The sequence below is a fragment of the Cydia splendana genome, chromosome 9 (genome assembly GCF_910591565.1).
Source record: "Cydia splendana chromosome 9, ilCydSple1.2, whole genome shotgun sequence".
NCBI lineage: Eukaryota > Metazoa > Arthropoda > Insecta > Lepidoptera > Tortricidae > Cydia > Cydia splendana.
In genome coordinates this window covers 22,513,686-22,536,337 of record NC_085968.1, presented here as the reverse complement: position 1 = coordinate 22,536,337, position 22,652 = coordinate 22,513,686, and the positions used below count along the sequence as shown (strand labels likewise).

At 37.6% G+C, this 22,652-nt stretch overlaps 1 protein-coding gene and 1 long non-coding RNA gene across 5 annotated transcripts in view; one reads left to right on the top strand and one right to left on the bottom strand.

The window, feature by feature from the left end:
• Positions 1 to 22,652, top strand: part of LOC134793857 (uncharacterized) — a 226,440-nt gene that overhangs the window by 31,515 nt on the left and 172,273 nt on the right. The gene's annotated exons all lie outside the window — the stretch shown is intronic.
• Positions 1 to 22,652, bottom strand: part of LOC134793812 (mediator of DNA damage checkpoint protein 1) — a 63,612-nt gene that overhangs the window by 28,644 nt on the left and 12,316 nt on the right. For all 4 annotated transcript variants that reach the window (XM_063765493.1, XM_063765496.1, XM_063765494.1 and 1 more), the window contains exon 2: positions 6,183 to 6,285. In XM_063765493.1, the coding sequence (XP_063621563.1) occupies positions 6,183 to 6,280 (98 nt within the window). In that variant the 5' untranslated portion in view covers positions 6,281 to 6,285. The remainder of the gene's footprint in view (positions 1 to 6,182; positions 6,286 to 22,652) is intronic.

The following is a 22,652-nucleotide window of genomic DNA, read 5'->3' as shown; positions in this document are numbered from 1 at the left end:
GTCCTCTGGATAAGGGACGGGAAATAACTCATTCCCAATCCCACACTTGCGTGCTATAGACTGTTCGAGCATTAGTAAGAAATGCTCTTTAAAAAATACGACGGCAAAAAAATGCATTTATATTTACACTAATGTGCCGACAAATATGGTACGGACTGCGCCAAGAAGGTTTGATTGTGTGTTCTGAGGTGTGTTCTTAGGCCCAGTCGACGTCAATGTTATGTTTACACTTTTGCACCTTACTCCTTTGTAATAAGGCGAAAAGTGTAAACATATTTTTAACGTCGACCGTACCTACAGAAAGTACGTTCATTGTCGTCGTGTAAGGCAATCCAACGTAGGTAAATCCTTATCGTATCGCACCAAAGTCATGGTATGCTTCAAAATTTGGCTTGGCACCGACTTCAAACATATCAGTTGGTAACGCATAGACATAAAAAAGGATAATATTTTATTTCATCCTTTTTGAAGTCGGTTTAATTTTTTTTTGTAAAAAGTTTTTTTTATGTTTTATGTTTACTATGAGCAAAGACATATGTAACTTCGTATAAGACGAATAAAGTCTAAGGAAAAATCGTGCCTCGGAATTCAAATAAAAGTCATCCTCGAATAGATGCCGCACACACCTTTAGCCTATCCTCGGCTAGATGGCGTGACGACACCGTTTCATATTTAACAATTTTAACACATAGATATCAGTGAATGAACATGGATCAAAATGATATAAAAATAATAAAATAATTTATCCATATATATACATTTTTTGATAACTCTATACGTTTTCATTTTGAGTTTTAGTCGTGTGTCGATAGATGGCAGTAAATTAACAGTGACTACAAAATTTACAATGACAGGACCCCTCTATACTACACGGAGAAAAAAATATTTTACAATATTACCAGATTGTATAGTAGTTATGATTCTAGTGTAGGAAAACAGATTTCAGCCATGTTTAATAGACTCGTATTTTGGACAATATTAGAATATTCTAGTTAAAATATTCTAGTACACTAAAACTCTGATATCGTTTTGGTAACAATCTAATAGTAACAGAGTAAAATATGCATTTAGCATACAACACTTTACAATAATTGCGATGTTTACAATATTTATTAATTCGGTTCACCATCATCTAGTTTAACCACAGACCAACCCCTATAGACCGAGCTTATAGGACGACTCGCGGTCACCGCCCGTATGGTGTATAGGTCAAATATAAGATTGTTCGCGCGCCGCTCCGATCAGTTGCGCCCAAGGTTACGACCTGTTAGCAGTGTGCACGAGTCTAAGAAAATAAATCGTAAACTATTGAATTCATTGGGAAATCATGGGATATTGCAGCGTAAAATGGTGTGGCAAGTCATCTAAGACATCTACTTACGAAACAGATGGAACAACATCCCACAGGAAAGTCAAATTCATTATTTCAATGAATAATGTTTCTTGTCCGCGGGGTTCATTTTATACTGGTCAGTAAGCAGAGGCGAAGTATGTCCGTCCCTTTTCGTCAACATGAAATTGCAATGCGCTATCCCTTTCCCTTTCGACTAGTGATGTGACGATGATGGTTTTTCAGTTGCGGAAACTTCGTGCTTCGTCATACCGTATTGTACCATTTTAGACATAATATATAGGTAATATGTTGTGTAAGTTTTTTAGAATCCTCTAGGCCAGCGGAGCAGTTAGGCCGCATGTCACGAGATGGACCTGATGATGAACTTCAAAGAAGTGCGAGGGCACTCGGTGTTGGTTTGTGATAGACATATGTTGTATGGGTTTTTTAGAATCCTCTAGGCGAGCAGTTAGGTCTCATGTCACGAGATGGACCTGATGATGAACTCCAAAGAAGTGCGAGGGAACTCGGTGTTGGTCTGATAGACATATGTTGTATGAGTTTTTTAGAATCCTCTAGGTGAGCAGTTAGGTCTCATGTCACGAGATGGACCTGATGATGAACTTCAAAGAAGTGCGAGGGAACTCGGTGTTGGTTTGTGATAGACATATGTTGTATGGGTTTTTTAGAATCCTGTAGGTGAGCAGTTAGGTCTCATGTCACGAGATGGACCTGATGATGAACTTCAAATAAGTGCGAGAGAACTCGGAGTTGATTTGTAATAGGCATATGTTATTGGTCCATTTGAATATGTTTTCAATACAACCTTCTATGACCTTAATAAAACGGACAAAAGAAAATAATTGTATGAGATTTTGGCGACACTTTTTTCTCTTATCGAAAGAGATTGCGATTCTGAGTGGAAATAATATAAAAATTCTAAACTTTAAAATTCATGTTCTGGGTACTTTAAACAGAAATGCCTAATATGTTAAGTAAAAATTTCAGGTACATTGTTAAATTACTTAATGAAATATTAAATTAATCAATATAATTATTAAGTAAGTTTACTCTAAGTATACTAAATTGGTAACAATTTTACCACAATAAATTTAGGTATCACTGGTACCAGTACCCACTACCTGTAATGAACATGTCCCATCCCTACGCTTGCACGTGTCAGCGCGCCATGTTTGAAACGACCAATCGCAAATCCGTGAGCACCCCTCCCGCACCTCACAGTTTGGTGATTTGCGTCGGGAACAAAATGGCCAATATTAGGTTTCTAGAGGCGGTGTTCTGTGAGTTTAACACACCAATAATAAAAGTGTGTATTACAAAATCTTTGTTTAGGGTCCACCTTATGTAATTCATTTATAGGTACTAGATTTTCTCGTACCTGTTAGCGGATTTTTAATACCTATTACTTACTCGAAATTTCTTGATTACTATGAATATTTTTACACATAACTAGATACGTTCTCTGTTGTCTAACATACTCTTTTTAATGATAACAATAAAGAGTGGTTCCAGCAACAATAAAAATTGTTGGAATTACAATATTATTGCACACTAAACAAAATATTATTTGCCTGTAACGAAAAACTGTTCAGTCCACGATATGAGCTAACTGCGGCCCCCGCACCCCTGCGCCGCCGCCCGCAGCGCCCAGAACATTCTGTCATTTTCACCGAACTCCGGACAGAGTTCATTTCAAGTGTCGCCAATAATAAATGAATCAGGTTGCTTTCCTGTTTAGATCACCGGTTTTAGCAAATAAAAGTGTCTGTGTGTAGTGAACAAAGGCGGACGAAGCGGATAGCGGTTTAATTGAAAATGTATACATATGTTGCTAATAGTGAAAAGGTTATATTGGAGTGTTCTGTTTGTGTGTTGTGTTTGCTACCAAAATTATCTCTGTGTTATATTTGCCATACGCTCACTAAAATTGCGGCCGATAATTTATGTTATGTACTACTAAAATTAAAACGAGTTTAAAAAAAAAGTTTGTTTTTACTTTACTCATAGTAATTATTTAGGATTGAGATTTTTCTATTTATGTTTCAGGCCACCACACCTATACCACAAACATCATTATTGCGGACTAAGCCAATGTAGGTACTTACTGCCGAGTTAAACAGAATAATGTTAAACACCTTAGGTAAGTCTTCGTCGCAACAAAAGCATGTTAAAGCGAAGACTCACCTAAGATATTTAACCTAACTCTGTTTCACTCGACAGTATATTACAATTTCAGTCCGCAATAATGATTTACTGAACACAAATATAAAACCCGTTAAACTCTACAATATATATATAGTAAACAGAACATACTGTTTATTTCATGCCACAACAATTATATTTAACACAAACCTGGTATTCTCCAATACTGCATATAGTAAACAGAAATTGTTGATTATTTCAGTCAGCTAAAATTATACTTAAAACTAATAAAAAATCTGGTGAACACTAATGAAATATCTGATAAACTCTACCCTGTCCTATAATGATGGCTACAGATAGGTTTTGTATACTACACAAAATTTATTTTCGACGATACTAGGTATGTGGGTAATAGGAACTAGAAATGATGTTTTAAAGAACTAGAATTTTCTATTAATGTGTAAAAAAAGTCTAGTTGTCACATATAATACAATAAAATCAAGTTAAATTTACAATATTCTGGTAAAGAACACTAGATTTTTTTCTCCGTGTATCTATTCTTTTTTCTATGAGGTTAATAAAGCTACGTATACATTTAGACGGTTCAAGAACTTGCATGCAATATTCGATACATGCTATGCTAACTACTGAGTACAATGAATTTAGTCAATCGATCACATACCGCAATGTTACGAAAATCGCATGCAAGTACTTGAACTGTCTAAATGGGCTTTTCAGAGGCTGGTACGTCACGCTGGCGATATTAGACATTTTTAAGGTTCCGTACCCAAAGGGTAAAACGGGACCCTATTACTAAGACTCCGCTGTCCGTCCGTCCGTCCGTCCGTCTGTCACCAGGCTGTATCTCACGAACCGTGATAGCTAGACAGTTGAAATTTTCACAGATGATGTATTTCTGTTGCCGCTATAACAACAAATACTAAAAACAGAATAAAATAAAGATTTAAGTGGGGCTCCCATACAACAAACGTGATTTTTGACCGAAGTTAAGCAACGTCGGGCGGGGTCAGTACTTGGATGGGTGACCGTTTTTTTTTGCCGTTTTTTGCATTATGGTACGGAATCCTTCGTGCGCGTTGGCTAACAAAATCATTGAATGTACCTACGGGACGTTTGACATTGTTTTTTCCGTGTTTTCGTTAAACTGTATAATAAACTAACCTATTTATACTGGCCCGGGTCATACTCGTAGATATTAAACCGTGTATTACAGTACAGTCTCTCACTTAAGCTGCGACCTCGAGATGTGCCGACAGACACATTCCCAACTCTATTTTCAGCCTTGAACCCAAGCAAGTGCGAATAGCTACAGGGCTTCACATCGGATTTCATATATATTTATATCACTTTGTCAGAGCTATATACTACTCGTAAGGTGTGAATAATGATGGCTCGTATTAGGAGACTTAGTTTAGACAAAGAGTATTCTCTAAATTTCCGTTAATATTGATACAAATTCTGCGGAGTTCTTCCTAAAAACCTTCCTAATGTTATACCAACGAAGAATAATGTTATGGAATGGGCACTTAATTTACATCAGTGCTGTAGTACCACTAGTACCCAAATATGGTGGTTACGATTATCTCATCGCAACTTTTAAACTAAAGTACCTACTTATTATTATATGTCAGGGACATACAAACTACCGTTAAACCATACGAAACGATTAACGGAAACCGATGACGAATATTAGAATGTCAGATATCGATGACGCACGGTGACGTAGGCAGTACCAGCAACCTTTACGCCCACGGGCGCTCGAGCGTAGGCCACTCACTTTCAACATTATCTTGGATGGTATTTCAACCAAAAGCGTGGATTGTTACAGTGAGCGTGTTAAGTCAAAACAATAAAATGTAGGCACATAGAAAATCATCACATTCTCCCAATAAATCGGATGACAGGCTAATGGTTAATCTGTCGATCGGATCTTTCTTCTTTATAGGGAACATAGCCGTTAGAGAATCCTCGTGGTCTGATCTGAATGGATATTGAATTGATACTTAACGCGCTTAAGCTGGTGTTGTCTGAACAGTTCAGGAACTCTCTTGACTGTTGGAAAGAGTAACCTTGTGGCCTCAACGATAATTAAGAACTTAAGTTTAACCTTTTTAAATGTGCTGTCGCTACCCTTTACAGTTTACGCACGCTCCTATAATTTTATCCCAGCATGAAAATATCGTATCTTAGAGATCTGACGAGGAACGAGGGTAACACCTTATCAACCCCTGTTGCCTGACAATAACTGTTATTTTCTCTTTTTTTTCATTTCTTTCCAATTCAAGTTAAGAAACCGAGACAGTGGTGACTTTAAAAATAATATATGACTTGGTAGAAACTTTAGCTAAAATCTATAAAGTAGGTAGCTATATTTAACAATCACTTGCGCAAGTAAATGCTGGGTGTTGCTACGTCAACTCAACCCACGTATAAATGTGAATGACCTAACAAAATCTAGACAGTGTCGTTCGGTGCTCAACTACTCATGAAAAATATATCGAGACAATAAAATAGAATAGTAGAGGTAAGTATTATCATTTTTATGGCTTCGAGACTTCTATTGGCTGTGTGCGCGACACGCGACAGTGGCGATGGCGCCTTCCTGGCGGGTTTTGGGTTTTCAGTACAGTCTAAGTGTAATGAAATGAGCATAAAGGAGCGTTACCTCTGTTTGAGCCGCAGCCGGTGGTCGTGCAGCCGGACGTCGCCCGTGTTCTCGATGCCGTCCATGATGTTGGACCGCTTGCTCTCCCCCACCACCATCGTGACTGCAACAACCAGGAACAACTCAATAATGGGCATTTGGGGATGGATATACCTAGGGGCTTAGCCAAGTTGACAAACTATAAATGAAAAGAAAAAATGCACGGGATGACAGATGTTACGTAAAGTTACGTGATTATTTTCATACATTATTTCGGTTTTGATTGGCATTGTCTATTAACAATTGACATCTTTGCTAGGCCCCCTACTGTCAATGCGCTTATATATATTTCGGAGAAAGATCATCTTCGACACTTGTCCTTTAAGTAACCGCTCAGCAGTAACCATTATTTATAGAAACTGAGAAGATTTGGACATGTGTCAACATCAGTGACAATCTGATCTAATTTGATATCATTCGCAGGGTATCTCCCCCGCAGCCCCGCACCAATACTTAAGTACTTAAGTACGAGCGAGATGTTATATAAGTTACTGTAAATGTTGTCAAAACGGGATCAAAAGTAAAGTGGCATTTTCTAATCAGTTTCATTTTCCCATTAATTAAATAAAGAATTTCACTGACTTTTCCAAAGTGATGTTATGTGTAAGTAATTGTTATTCATGTTCCAATGTTATAAGTAGCTGATTTGCCAACAGATTAGGACTGGACCGCGCAACGCAACACGCGAACACGTAACGTTGTCATTCACGGGAAAGACGTGTAAAAAACAATAATATACAGTCAAGTTTTAATTCAAATGCTGTAGTCCACGTTTGAAGCTCAATAATTTGTCGTTTATTCCGACTGAACTGAAACTTCGCTGCCATTTCGCGACTAGTAAGATAAAGGGTCGGTTGCACCAAACCGTCTGTCACCGTTAAAGCATTCGCTAATAAATCTTATTGTACGATAAGTTTCATAGTTCAGGGCTGTGACTTTGATCAGATCACTAATTTGGGTTGGTGCAACTGCTGGCCTTAAAATTTGTAGATTTAAATATGACGGTGCGTAAGAATCGCAACTGGGTTGACTGACTCCTGAATCGGTACCGAGGTAAAACTTGCACTACCGAAACACATGTCGGGAAAACACCCGACCCTCGTCATCGCAGGACTCTCACGGCTCGTTAGCTGTGTCATTGCATACCTCACGCTTATAACTTGGCATAGACACCACTTTTCCTAACACATTCATATCGCCTATTAATCGTCTCGAACAAACCAACTCTCTAATCTCGCCTAGTTGTAACGCTATTCGAGGTTTTGTTAACCTGGATAGCTTGAAGCGATGCACGCTTCTCTCCCATCCCAGGAGACTCGTGATTTATTCTCTGGCATTAGCTGAATGCTAATTAGTTTATAAAACCCAAAGGAGGTAAGAATGTACGGAACGTTATAGGCAGTTATTACGTTTAGTGTATGAGATGGAAGGGTGCGAGGCGCCACGGCGCGGAACGTCCGATTTGAGAAGCAAAGCATGTCGTGCAATACTGTCGTGAAATTATGATAATCAGTGGTTCGAATTCATACATTAGTCGGACGGATAACGTATGCATATTGGTTCACTGGCAGACATGGAAGAAATACGTTCGATACACCCTAGTAATCGAAGTGACATACCTACAAAAAACTGCTAGGTACTTATACGGAGTTGTTACACCGACGACTGCAGCAGCATTACAGTTGCAACGTTGACACAAGCGCAGTCATTGTCAATCTTCTTGATAAAATGAATGACGGATGGACAACCCGTAAGATAGGTCTTGTTGTGAAAGTCTTATACACTATACACTCCCGTTAAAGCGACACCTAGAGCGGCTAGAGCATTTCTCGTAAGTAGGGTAAATCGTCTATTTCTGGCCACCTTCCAAAGTTCCAATAACTGAAGACCTTATACTAAAAAAGATTCACACAATCCCAGTTAATTTTCAGAACGAAACATTTGGTTTACTTAAATTGTGTGAATAAATAAATACAATTCTCATTATAGTATAATGGAGGTATAATGTGTCCAGTTATTGTAAGGTGGTCACTTGGTCATGACGATTTACCCAATAATGTATATAAAATCTGCTGTCACAGCCACTTTCGTAAGTATTTCATTTTGTATGAAACCGTCGTCTCGGCGCCAACGACAAAGGCCTCGAGTCCGTTCAATGTAAAGAAAAGGCTAGTTTGTATTTCAAACACGTGCTGCTTTCATTGCACCTTGTATTTGAACAGAGCAAACATCACTTTTGCAATATCGTGAAGGTTTAAAGTGATCAATGATATAGCTTATTTCAGCGACACAAGTTATATAATTGACTGCTGAAGTCGGTGTTTTTGCATGTATTGGAGTCTTCTCGCCCGTTCTGATAAAGTAATAAGGACGCTATAAGCACGAAGAATTTCGTAGATTGACCGTCTATTTCCTATCTCTATCGCATACGCATAATTACTAAGAAACATATAGTCAACATTAAGGCCCACTTGCACCATTCCACTAACCCGGGGTTAAGCGGTTAAACCGTTAAACCAGTGTCAAATTGTACTGGTAACCATGGTAACTACAGGTTTAATCGGTTAACCCCGGGTTAGTGGAATGGTGCAAGTGGACCTAAGACTACTAAGAGCGAATTATACCACTTACAATCTACTTATTTAATCAGCAGACGAATTGAGATACTCCTCTTTTTCGGAAAACTAAATAACTGACATTGATATTGAACTCATTATTTTCAGACTAGAGTAACAGTAACATTAATAAACAGTCGTGTATTTTTGACAGCGGTTCACACCCCGTCGCGTGTCGGTTTACATTAGGCCGCATAATGGCCTAGTTGCCCCTCGTTTACTCCGCGACGTGTTTATTTACAGGCGCTTTTGGGGACGTCCACGAATGAAGACACATCAATCGTTTCTAACAGACAAATGCCACAACGGAGCGTTTAAGCTGAGTTCCCACCAAAGCTGTACGAGTATGCGTAGCGAGGGATGTTTGTGGAACAGCTCTAGTGGAAACAGCTGAGCGGAGAGAGGTTTAGTACATACAAAACAAGTGAAGGATGTGAGCGAGAAATGTGCTGCGAGGGATGTGTTGCGAGGTACGGGACCGAGCGGAAACCAAATAAAAAACCTTCCGCTCTTGCCTCACCACATCACATCCCACTTCGCAGTTCGCCGGACGATATCAGCCCGTCAGTTAAACCCAAGAGGTGACAGTTCCGAACAACTGACAGGCTGATATCGTCCGGCAAACTGGTAATCTGTGGGCCCCTTTTTAGTACAATTCCTCCTTTTACCGTGAAGTGTTAAAGTTAACCTGATTTTCTTAAGCAATTTTAAATTTTGGGTCAAGAGCCTAACCTAAACTTATTTTAGAACCCGAGTCAGGAAACTCAGGCACCGGACATGGCAACTTTTCAAGAATCACTCGTTAACTATACGTAATATTGATTTAAAAATAAATACAAATAAAGAATAGAACAAGATAGGTCAACTTTAGCCGTACGAAGACATACATTAGTGACGGACTTGAAATATGGAGGAACACTTGTTTGAAGAAACAAATAGCCGTCCATCATCGCTGGCAGTGCCCACGCCACACCACGCAACGAGTAATCAAACGAGGTAAAAAATGCTAAAACCACAAAAATCCTATTTTTACGGATTGAGAACCAACAGAAACAACTATGGTTCCCGCCCAAGTAGTCCAACATAGATATATATGTACTAGTATTATTAGTAAAGAAAGAAGTTTTTTTACAGATTTCATTTCCGATACTAAGCTATTATCATCATATCGATGTATTTTCTTTAGGAAGACTTCTAACATATTTATTAGAATCAAGCCGAGCTTAATTATACTCAATAAAATAAGATTGCGTTGTTTTATTACAGAGTACTTACCTAACTACATATATGACAGCATTTTGTCTTATTCTAGAAAAGCTATGGCAAGCTTCATGTATCTATCTGAGCTCTCCACATATCCTGACGCGAAAATATGCCGTTGCTCTTCGACCACGTGAACGCACCACGACCATTTCGCTCGACAATCCTATCGACAGCCTGACACATGTTGCGGGACATTAGTTCCCTGTAACCTCGTAGTAAAACCGTACACAGGACTAATGGCTTTATTAAAGTACAAATAAGAACCCATTTAGCGTGTGACTCAGCAGCTTGGATTGTTCTATTCGCGTCCATCGGCTAACTCGGGACTCTTTGCCAAATTATAAAGTTTACGACAAAAATATGCATAGAACTGCGTCATCGTCATCTCGCTGAGTTTACGTGGTCACGGACAGAGAGACGGCCTGTACCCGTGTACTGTCTAGCTTACAATGATAAATAACTGAGTCCACTGCTCCGCCTGCGTGTGATTCAGTAGGTTTCATACATTTCATTATTTTCCCCCAGGGATTGTATTTCCATAAATAAAGTAGCCATGTCCATCCCCAGAGCTTAAGCTTCTAGGTAATAGGTAACTACTAGGTATCGACAAAGATAAAAAGTGTACATTTACTGGTATTCGAATCCATTTCGCGCATAAAATCCAAAGAACCGTAGACGGGTCCTGCTTGTCCCCTGCGCCCTAGCACAGCGCGCGCCCTCACTTCGAAATTCGTAAACGACCTGCAGTTCCTACCAATAGTCAGTTAGGTATATTTTAGGGCTACTTAACCAAACTGGACAAAGTATGTCGAACCGAAAGCATATATGTATAGTACCTTCAGTATTCTTGATGCAATGTAGTTTATTGTTGTTGTTCACTTGTTGTATACGACACGCTCTCTTTCTACAAGAGTCCATGGTATAATAATATACTCCGCCTGGTACTCCATTCCGAGATTCGCGTATGACCTAACTGACACGCGCCTACGTCATCATGCTGTTTACAGGTTCTCAAACTTTGAAATGTGGGAGAATTTTAACCAACGGTGAAAATTATTTTAACGGCATTAATTTTAAGTTATTCATGTAGAAACATAGTAAAATAAAACAAATCTAATGTATTAAATTAAACTTTATTTATCTATACAAGACAAACGTTTAAAAAACTAATTCACAGTTACACATTAATTACCAAGCTTACGACGTGAAAAGTTTGGAAAACACTGCGACTGCTGACACTGAGCGAGAAGGAAAAGAGTCTACATTTCAGACGTGTTTTAGTCCACATTAAACATTTTATGACAATGGTGCTGCACCTTAGTGCAGTAATGCAGTTATAATACTTTGCAAGAGAGACGTCTGATGTTAATGGCGTGTTCGCTGCATTCGTATTTAGAGTAAGTAGGCTGCAATTTGCGTTAAAGACTAGATCAAAGTTGTAAACCTGAATCACGCGTGGAATTGTTGGAGTTACTTTCGACACAGAGTAGGCAGTGATCGTGGGTAGACGGCACCAAACTGTAGGTAACGTGTTAGTTATGATGATGGATGTGGGATATATCGTGCCGGGCGGAGATAGGCACAGACAATAATGGTCATTATTGTCATTAATATCTTACCTAAAAAAATAGGTACATATGTATATCTAAACCAACTACAAATACAAGTAAAACGTGTATTACCTACGTGCAATAAGTAATTTAGTGTGTAACGACATGCCGTGTGGTGTGGCATTTAGCTGCCAAACATCAGTTTTGTTATACAAAAGATCTTCCAAAAATCAGTGGATTGGATACTTACAGATATAAGGTACAGCAGACAAAACTGTGTTAGATAAGAGCGTATGATAAATTAGATTTTTTTAACCATCTAAGAAAACCCTAAATCGCCCTGTGAGTGTCGCGGCAAGCGGCTAGGCTACAGCTCAACACGAGAACCTGTGATTTCCTTTTTTGCAACCTCTAAGTGTAACCAAAGGATTCATCCATTCTTCGGCCCACCAGACAACTGCGTAAGAACGTATTATTTATAACCAAACGCGAGCCACCTAAGGAAATGCCCTAATCGCTCGTCTCGGCCGAGGGTGTCGCGGCACGCGGCTAGGGGAGTGATCGTACTCGCCGTATTTATAGCGCCGACGAGCTATTCCACATATCCTGAGTTTATTCCCATTCACATCCCATGGCTATCTATCTCAGGTCGACGTAGGTACGAATAATGAGTATTAGAGACGCGGACACGTGTTCAATTTTATGAGTTATTTAGTTAAATCAATAAAGACTGATAGAACTATCATGATAAAAGAAAAATATTAATAGTTAAAAATACGAGTACAAGACCTCAAAGTTTACATGTCTTTGTTATAACTTGTAACCCGAAACGAAATACATAAAAAATCACCGTTATTTCTTACATTACCTACTTACATACATAAACGCAATATCAGACGCAGTCATAATATTAGTAGCTGCCTGATAAGAGTGATAAGAATAGGTGTTGCCATCATTCAATAAGAAAACTTTTCAGCACGTGAAAATATACTCGCATTTCTGCCTAAATGTTGCTTTGACGCAGTGCCGTGCCTGCAGTGGGTCTCATAAATCTCATAATTCACAGAAATTTTATTATCAAATTATCATTATACATTGACACCATAAGAAAAACCCAATCAACATGCGAATGGTCTCATATATGTGTAAGTTCCGAACAACTTTTCGTATCACACACAAATCGGTTCGCAAAGCGAGTGCTAATTCCAAAAGCACTGACGATTGAAGACTTCGAATAATCAGTGTATGAGCTTTGATAGAACACAGTTTCTAAGGATCAGGAGGTCACGTTACCCTGGGTTGCTGCCCGGGCTTGTTACAGCGGCAGGAATGAAGCTGGCCGCCCGCGCCGCATTTTTCTGGATGTGGCGTTATACTCGTACCTACGTCAATGTTGTGACCGTGGCGCCACAAACATTGACACCCATCTTATAACTGGCCTAGATTCCGCGATCGTAGCGATCATTTCAAACAAAACAGTTACATCGCAACGGTTACATATCAGAATACCGAAAACTGATTTACCTAATGTTGAATCACCTATGCTTGATTCACCTATTTTTAAATTACCCATCGATCATTTTACCTAAACATTGACTGACCTAAGTTTATAATACCTAAGCTTAAATAACCTAATGGACGAAACACCTAATGCACGATATACCTAATGCACGTTTTACCTACTGTACGTTTCACCTAAAGCTATTATACCTAATGCACGAATCACCTATAGCTGATATACCTAATGGACGATACACCTAAAGCTGATATACGTAATGAACGATGTACCTAAACTTGATTTACCTAATGGACGAAATACCTAAAACTGTTAAACCTACGCACGAAATACCTAAAGTTGATATACCTCCTGAACGAATTACCTAATGTCGATATGCCTAATGCACGGAATACCTAAAAAGTCTATATACCTAGCACAATATTCATATCATTTTGCCGAATGATCAAGTGCCAACTCCACCCAATAAATCGTATGATTTCCCAACCTTACAGTAGAAACTGTTTGTTTGGATAACAACTTAAAAATACACTTTTTGAAACGCTACTTTTTATGTAGTAGAATGATTTCGTAAGTCTAATACAAAATTAGTTATCTTATCTTATCAAAAACTTAATTTTTGTAAGTTATCATCATGACGATGAAATAAAAGTCGGTTTTGGCACTGTTTGGTCGCAGTTAACCTAACACGCTCCTCCTCGCTTTGCTCGTCGTCGCACCTATCTCGACTCTGTGAACTCTGAAATGACTAGACCTCATATTATAATAAAAAAAAGTAAGCCAATTGAATGATTTGGCTAAAAAATTTATACCAAATGTTGTATATCCTAATAATATTCTACTAAACAATAATTATATTTTTGATTTTAGGTATTTCGTTCAATAAGTGCATCGACTTCAGGTATTTCGTGCATTAGGTGTATTGAATTTAGGTATTTCGTTCATTAGGTATGTTAACTTTAGGTAATTCGATCATTAGGTATACCGACTTTAGGTAATTCGTGCAGTAGGTATGTTAACTTTAGGTAATTAGATCATTAGGTATACCGATTTTAGGTATTTTGTGCATTAGGTATATCAACATTAGGTGTTTCGTGTATTTGGTATATTAGCTTTAGGTATTTCGAGTATTAGGTGTTTCAACTTTAGGTAAATCGACCATAGGTATTCTGAGCTTAGGTAAACCAAATTGTAGGTGAAACGTGCAATAGGTAATTCGTTCATTAGGTGTTATGAGCTTAGGTTCATTGATCATTAGTTATTTAAAAAAATAGGTGAAACGAGCATAGGTGATTCAACATTAGGTAAATCGATTTTCGGTATTCTGATATATAACCATCGCAACGCAACGGTTGTCCGGTAGAGTCGGAACAGGCTAACTTTGCACGGACTTTGCAATAACGTCAATAAACATCAAATTTCAACGAATTTTATAGTGAAAATTCCACTTTGTCCAGATAAAGTCGATACAACGTCACAAACGAGAAAGAGTTAGGTGTCGTTTACGTTTATACCTACAGTTACAGACAACTTTTTGTTGTCATCGATTCTACATAGTCTCAAAATAGCATTTCTGTGTATTTCCTACATCTAGCTCATGTATTGCGTTTGTTTATTCGTTTTCAGTAGATGATCTCTAAATAAAATAGTGTATGTTTAGACGATGATAGATCAACATTAATTACCTATTTATAATTGAGAATGATTCATAGTAAGTACCTTACTGTATCATCTTTCCACTGTTTCAGGCCGTAAAAATGACGGTTCAGTTATGATGCAAATACGAGAACTTAGACACTTAAGAGAATTGAAAATAGGTCAGTTTGTATAGAAATGTGCTCTCTGTCCGTTTTCATGCCCCTTAAGAGAGTGATGATCGACACGCCACTAAAAGTCACTTCTTCCCGTTTTATCGTGTGTGAATTGTGTTTTCATAGTCAATGGATTTTAGACCTTAACATGTGGACGATAAGGCAGATTTTACACTGGGTGGCATGTGTTTAAGGCTCGGGAGTTCGTGCTCAAGTGTGTTTGCTCGCCTTTTGCTTCCTCGGCAAAGAATATAATACTCACTAGGAGAAGAACGGTAACTCCATACAAAAAAATGTCCCCAACCGTTTATATATACGTTTATACTAGTGGCGCCGTCGTTGTGTACCAATGAACTAAAGTTGACAACCGGTTTAGCCTGGCGGGTATTGGTAGTAGTAATTCTGTTGATAAACATATTTGTTATCTTCATATCACGAAATATATGAAAGATGCAAATATTACCCCTTGTTTGTGGTATTATCAATTGATTTAAATAAAATGCATATTTATGTTTATAACATTGTATTATTTTATTTATTAAAAAAATGTTTACATATAGAAATATACACTGAAAATTAAACCCTGACAACTTAATAAAAAAATAGACATTAATATAGCGCATTCACAAAGTTTTCAGTATAATACAAATAACTTTAGGCATGCCTACCTATTACACTTTACACACACAGATACACTACACTTTACACACGGCATTTTACACAGATTTCCAACTAGTATTCATACATTTCTTCACGGTTAATTAATACGCTTTCCAGATGCGTTATGACGCGGTTCCTTCTGAACCCACTAAAGCTATGAATTCCACTCAAATATGTATCTTTAACAGCCGTTGCTCCGCATTTAGCACATTTTCTATGTGCATTGCTGTAATCCATATCCCATCAAAAACATAAATGTAAAAAAGGAGAGCCAAGTTCAATACAAAAATTATGCTTGGCTGTGGGGTTCGCCGCAAAAAGAATGGAGATCTAAATGAGTGCCAAGTTCTATGCAAAATCCAAATATGTATTTATAAGAACAAAATAACATTATAAACAAGTATTAAACTCTTTTTCTTTGCTTTATTGGATACCTATAACAATTGCTGTTATTTAAAAAAAATGTGAGATCTTAAAGCAGGTTAGATTTGACTTGGCTAGTTTTCATTACATCAGTCATTTTATAAAGTTATTCAACATATATATATATATATATTGTAATTCTGATGAAAACTAGCCAAGCCAAATCTAACCTACTTTAAGATCTCAATTTTTTTTTAAATAACAGCAATTGTTATAGGTATCCAATAAAGCAAAGAAAAAGAGTTTAATACTTGTTTATAATGTTATTTTGTTCTTATAAATACATATTTGGATTTTGCATAGAACTTGGCACTCATTTAGATCTCCATTCTTTTTGCGGCGAACCCCACAGCCAAGCATAATTTTTGTATTGAACTTGGCTCTCCTTTTTTACATTTATGTTTTTGATGGGATATCAATACTTTTTGTAAAGAAAACTAGGCAGGTATTGAGATTTAATGTTTTTTCTTGTGTTTCCGCTGCATGTTTTTTACTTCTGTTCTTTGTATTAATTATGTGGTGCCGCGCGCCGCCAACGACACACCGTTGGCCGGTTGTTTAGCGCGTATTACAAGTTTTTTGTATGGGGACACCACTTATTTTTTGACTTAACTTTATTTTTATATTTCTTTTATATAGCAAATATAATAATACATATATTGGGATAGTTTCAAATATCTGCTTGTAACGGTTCCAACGCTACAATAAAAAAATATTTTTTTGTATGGGGACCCCCCCTATTTTTTAACTTTTTTTTATTTTTAGATTTTTTCCTACGCTTACACACAATAACCGAGCTGGATTCCAAATTTCATCCTTCTAGGTCATCTGGAAGTAGGTTAGGTTTAGGTACTTATATGTCAGTCACAATAAAAAATGGTTTTTTCGTATGGGTACCCCCCCTATTTTTTAACTTTTTTTTATTTTTAGATTTTTTCCTACGCTTACACACAATAACCGAGCTGGATTCCAAATTTCATCCTTCTAGGTCATCTGGAAGTAGGTTAGGTTTAGGTACTATAAGTCAGTCAGTCAGTCCCAAAATTTACGACTTTTTGACCTTCATATCTTTATAACCGTTTGAGCTAGCTTCATGAAATTTGGGCTTCTAGATGTCCTTATGGATATAATTAAACACACGTAGTTTTATGTGTTTACGTTAAATATGTTTTGAGTTATAGAAGGGTCAAAAGTGGCACCAAGTGGTTCGTGTAAAGATACACTCGGCGCTGGCTAGCCAGTTCCTTTGCTTGAACTTGGCTTGACACGCTGCCGCGTGTCTAGATAGGTACAGAACTACAGACTTACAGAGTCTTAAGTGGTAGTACCGCTACGTTGTATTTATTATTAAAAGATTTAATAAATAAAATTTTCGTTATGAACTTTAACCACAGCAGTTGGACAGTCATTGACAAATATATTTTTTTATTATGGTGGGTAGACGTACCTACCCTCCATATATTTTATGAAAATTGATAAAAACAGTTGGAAGCAAATATTCATTATAAAACTTAATCTCTTCCTCGCGTTATCCCGGCATTTTGCCACGGCTCATGAGAGCCTGGGGTCCGCTTGACAACTAATCCCATGATTTAACGTAGGCACTAGTTTTTACGAAAGCGACTGCCATCTGACCTTCCAACCCAGAGGGGAAACTAGGCCTTATTGGGATTAGTCCGGTTTCCTCACGATGTTTTGCTTCACCGAAAAGCGACTGGCAAATATGAAATAATATTTCGTACATAAGTTCCGAAAACCTCATTGGTACGAGCCGGGGTTTGAACCCGCGACCTCCGGATTGAAAGTCGCACGCTCTTACCGCTAGGCCACCAGCGCTCCCCGCTAGGCCACCAGCGCTCATTATAAAACTTAATCGCGTGTAGTTAAGTTTTAAGTGTTTTATTTTAAGTCCCGTTTTATGATTAATAATGTAAAAAATTCGTGAAAATTTAAATCTTAGTTGAGAGCAATGTTGCTGTAGAAAAATGTTTTTATTTTGATTACTGGCAACTTTTTCTAGGAGGCCAAAGCACACATAGAAGCATACATGCGCAATTATTTGGGGACATAACTTTCTTAGGAAGTGAACAGGCCTTGTTCCTCGGTATCCTAGTTTCGTGCTTGCAGGGTTCGACCAAAAAATATGTATTAGATTTATTTTATTACCAATGAAAAAGAACAAGCGTTCTGTCGAGGAACAGTTTATCGCGAAACCGATTTGTCGAGCTAACTGTTGCTATTTATTTTGACTAATCGAAACTTGGCAAGTTTTGATTTGTGGGCGGCTCTCAGGGCGGCTAGGAGTTTAAAATTTGCTTAAGGCTGCGTTAATGCGTTTCCACCAGAGAAAGTTAGTAGGTACATATGTAATCTTATTAGTACTTAGCTTAAGAAAATGTTAGCAACACCCTTTTGGGGTCCATGTGATACTTATATACTTTGCATTTTTTTATTACCAATAGAAATTGCCGACTAGATCCCTCGCTGCGCATCCTTGTACACGTACATCTCTGATGGCAACGCAGCCTTATCGTAATTTCGATTTTTCAAACAAAGTTTCGTCGCAAAGTTGTTCTGTCGACTAACAGTTTATTGCAATAGCAATTTATCGCACAATCTTACATCACCCGTTTGTAATTCGAAGTAAAGTTCAAAGACGGACACTCAATAACCGTGAAATACTTCACTCGTTCGTTCACTTCTATCGTTCTGGTATGCAAGAGCGATAGAGTGCCAGATGACGAAAAGATTTTCGACATTCGCAGTAGGCCCCCTAATGCCGAATCTTAGGCAAATGCGAATAGTTGATTGGAGGTTATTCAACTGGTGGTGTCCGAAAATAGCTCGTGCTCGGCCGTCTAGGTATATAATATACCCGCTTCCGGGACTCGGCGGCATGGCCCACTGGCCCGATCCCTCTACTACTAGTTAGACTATTTACACAGTACAGTCAGCATCTATAGCGTATAAATAAATAAATAAATAATTAATATTGGGGACATCTTACACAGATCAACCTAGCCCCAAACTAAGCAAAGCTTGTACTATGGGTGCTAGGCGACGATATACATACTTATATAGATAAATACATACTTATATACATAGAAAACACCCATGACTCAGGAACAAATATTAGTGTTCATCACACAAATAAATGCCCTTACTGGGATTCGAACCCAGGACCATCGGCTTCGCAGGCAGCCAGGCGGGTTGTATGAAACAACGCGCCAAAACTATCTGCCACTCTCGATTACTTTTCCAAATAGATAGTACCTACCTATAATTTGACAGTCATTCAAATAAGTATCTGAACCAGTTTAATTGTTCCTATATAATTATACGGACATATATTTTTGTAACGCTATCAAAGAATGGTAGAGACTTTTCGCGCATAGTCTGATACGCTACTTTTAATGCTGACTGTACCTACAGGCGCCATTAGATATATCGGAAAGGCATTTTTTTAATACCTCATTAGTGGCAATGGCAATTTAACGTACGGCCTGCAGGATGCTAAGTGGTTACCGCCGTCTAAGGACGAAACCTCAGGTATGAAGAATGTCGACATCTAAACACGTACACGGCCCTTTAAAGGTATCTTCAAAAAATACATACAGCCCTGTATTACATGATTGTGGCACCCTAGTGTGTATAACTTCTTTGACAGTTGGCAACTGCCAAATAATCTGAAGATGTTGTCCCACGAAAGTTCATATTTTCACCACGTCGTGCGTTGGCGTCGCTTTTAAGGCCGAGCCACACCGCTTGCGTGCGCAGCACGTGTGCGTCGACGTAAGCGTACACTGAGAGAAAAATCACCACCAGGAATTAATAAACAGTTCTGTACTGGGGGAAAAAATGAAGTTTTAGTAGTAATCATGGAAGTTTCACTATTTCTGTAAAATTTATTTATTTCTACAAACAGCTCAGTAATACTAAATCTAATTTCAGCAAACAGACTTTAGTAAATGGAGCATTAAACAAAGTTCAGTATTTGTTACAATCCATTTTTATTACTACTAAAATTCTCCGATTTTTACTAGTAAAGTTTGTGATTTTTGGAAAAAAGCATCTGTGATTTCAAGTTATGATTTTAGTAAATGTCTCACTTACATAGTTTTGTAATATCTAAAAAACGAGTTCGCGGGAATAACATTACCCCATTTAAAATAACAATTCAGTTGTTACTATAGCGACATTACAAAGTTTACTGGTATTTAGTAGATAGACTTGTTGTGTTTATGTTCATTGTTGTACCAATCACTAAACGAGTTTTGTAATACCAACACAGCGAAACGAATGTTACATGCTACGTTCATTTGGTTAGAGTTAGTATTGTGTCGGATGTCGGGCGGGCGTGTCTCGTGTCTTCTTTGTTTAAAACATACTTAAGTTAAATAATAAATTTAAGATATATTGTGGGCCATGGACATATTAACCCGCGACCTACTGTGTACTTGGGGTCTACAGGAATATATTGTTCTGCAACTTCGAGCTAGCTGTTGTTATTCTAGTGATAATGACATCAAAGGTAAATCTAAACTGTTTGCAATTCCAACCTCCCTAGCACAGGTGCGCCGCGAGAGCATGTTGCGCGCGTAATAACTACTAGTCTCTTTCTGACTGTATGAATAAGAAAGGAATGGGTAGAATATCTCGACAGGCTTTTATAGTGCCTCTTTAGTACAGAGATATACTACCAAATGCTTTTTTATTCATACAGACAGAAATAGAGACGGGTAGCTACCACGCGCGCGACATGCTCTCGCGGCGCCCGTTTGCTAGGGGCGGAGGAATTGCAAACAGTTTAGTTTTTGCCTGTGACGTCATTATCTCTAGAATAACAACAGCTAGCTTGGAATCGCAGTACAGTTTAGTAAAACCTATGACGTCATCGTCTCCGATATTGCTAAAGCACGCTTAGAATTACAAAACGGTTAGTTTTCACCCATGACGTCATCACCTCCGATATTGCTAAAGCACCTCTCGGAATAACAAAACCAAATTTCTGAAATTACTCTAGCATACTTCAAATTACAAATATAGAAGTTGTATTTCCTACTAAATGGAAATTGCAAAAGTCAATTTGTTCCTATTAGTTGACTCTCCTTGTCCCCGGATTAAGTTTTATTTTTGTAATTCTAAGTGTGTTTTTGTTAGTTTTTTCTCTCAGTGTAGACGTGCACAGCACCCCTGTCACACCGGGTGCCGCGCACGTCACGCAACGCACGCCACGCAGTGTGCTGCACACGTCACGCAGGCGCACGCTGCAGCTCAGTCGTGCGTGCAGTTAAATAAAATACTCCTGCGACGGTACATCGTGTTTGAACAATTTTGACAAAATTATACACGGTGACATGATGCGAATGATGTCGAATGAACAGTACGGTTACCATCAGTTTGTCACTGACATAAACGCCGTCGAGAACGTAATTTACTTTCTATACATCCCGTTTGCACTAATATGCGAGTGCGAGCGAGATCGAGATGTATAGAAAGTAAATTACGTTCTCGACGGCGTTTATGTCAGTGACAAACTGATGGTAACCGTACTGATAACTAGTCAAAACCAAGGACCGGAAAACCCCTCTTTACGCTTAATCCTATCCATTCGGTAACCCAATCGATTCGGTTACCGTATCATTCGGTAACCCTATCATACTGTTACCTGATTGTAATGGTAAGCTTATTGAAACGGTAACCTTAACCTTTAACCGAGTTAATCTCAAAACCCCGTCGCGATAGGGTTTTTGTTAGGGGTTTTTAACAGGTTTTTATTCGGTTATGGTAACCTTTATTATCGGTTGCTTATACGTTACTTGCAACATCCGTATTTAGTGATGTGCCGTCAGTAAAATACTAAATAAAATAGTTGTTTTATTAATTGTTAACTTTCTTAATTTTGTTTTTTTTTTACTTTTATGTTTATTTATTTACTATAATTCATTTATTTCATTAATGTTATTTATTTTATTAATAATATTTGTTTTATTAATGTTATTTATTTTATCAATGATATTCATTTTATTAATGTAATTTATTTTATTAATAATATTCATTTTATTAATGTTATTTATATGATTAATATTATTTATTTATTTTGATTATTTTGTTTATTGTATTTAAGTATTGTGTTTATTTCGTTCATTTCGTTCATTTCGTTAATTTCATTCATTTCATGTATTATTTAGTATGTGGTTTCAGTGACAGAGTTATTCATACTGCGACCTGCGACTTTCTGCATTATATTCAATTAGAATGTTATTCTGAATTAAGTTAACTTTTGTAGTACAATGTATATAATTTGTAAAATAAATTTCACTCTTATTTTCAATGGTCGGATTGATTTGAATTTTTTTAGCGTAAAAGTTGTGATTGTGATAGATAGGTAGGTACATTTTTTTTAGGAGCTTTCGAAACGGTGATGATAATTTGATAATGAAGCTACATAAAAAGTAAACTGCGAAATTATAATTATGATGGTTCAATGTATATTCCTTTGCCAATTAAGTATGTATTTTGTTTATTATTCTTATCAGCCTTGAGGTCTTACGTATGCTATCTCTTTCACACATACGGAAAGTGAATGAGAT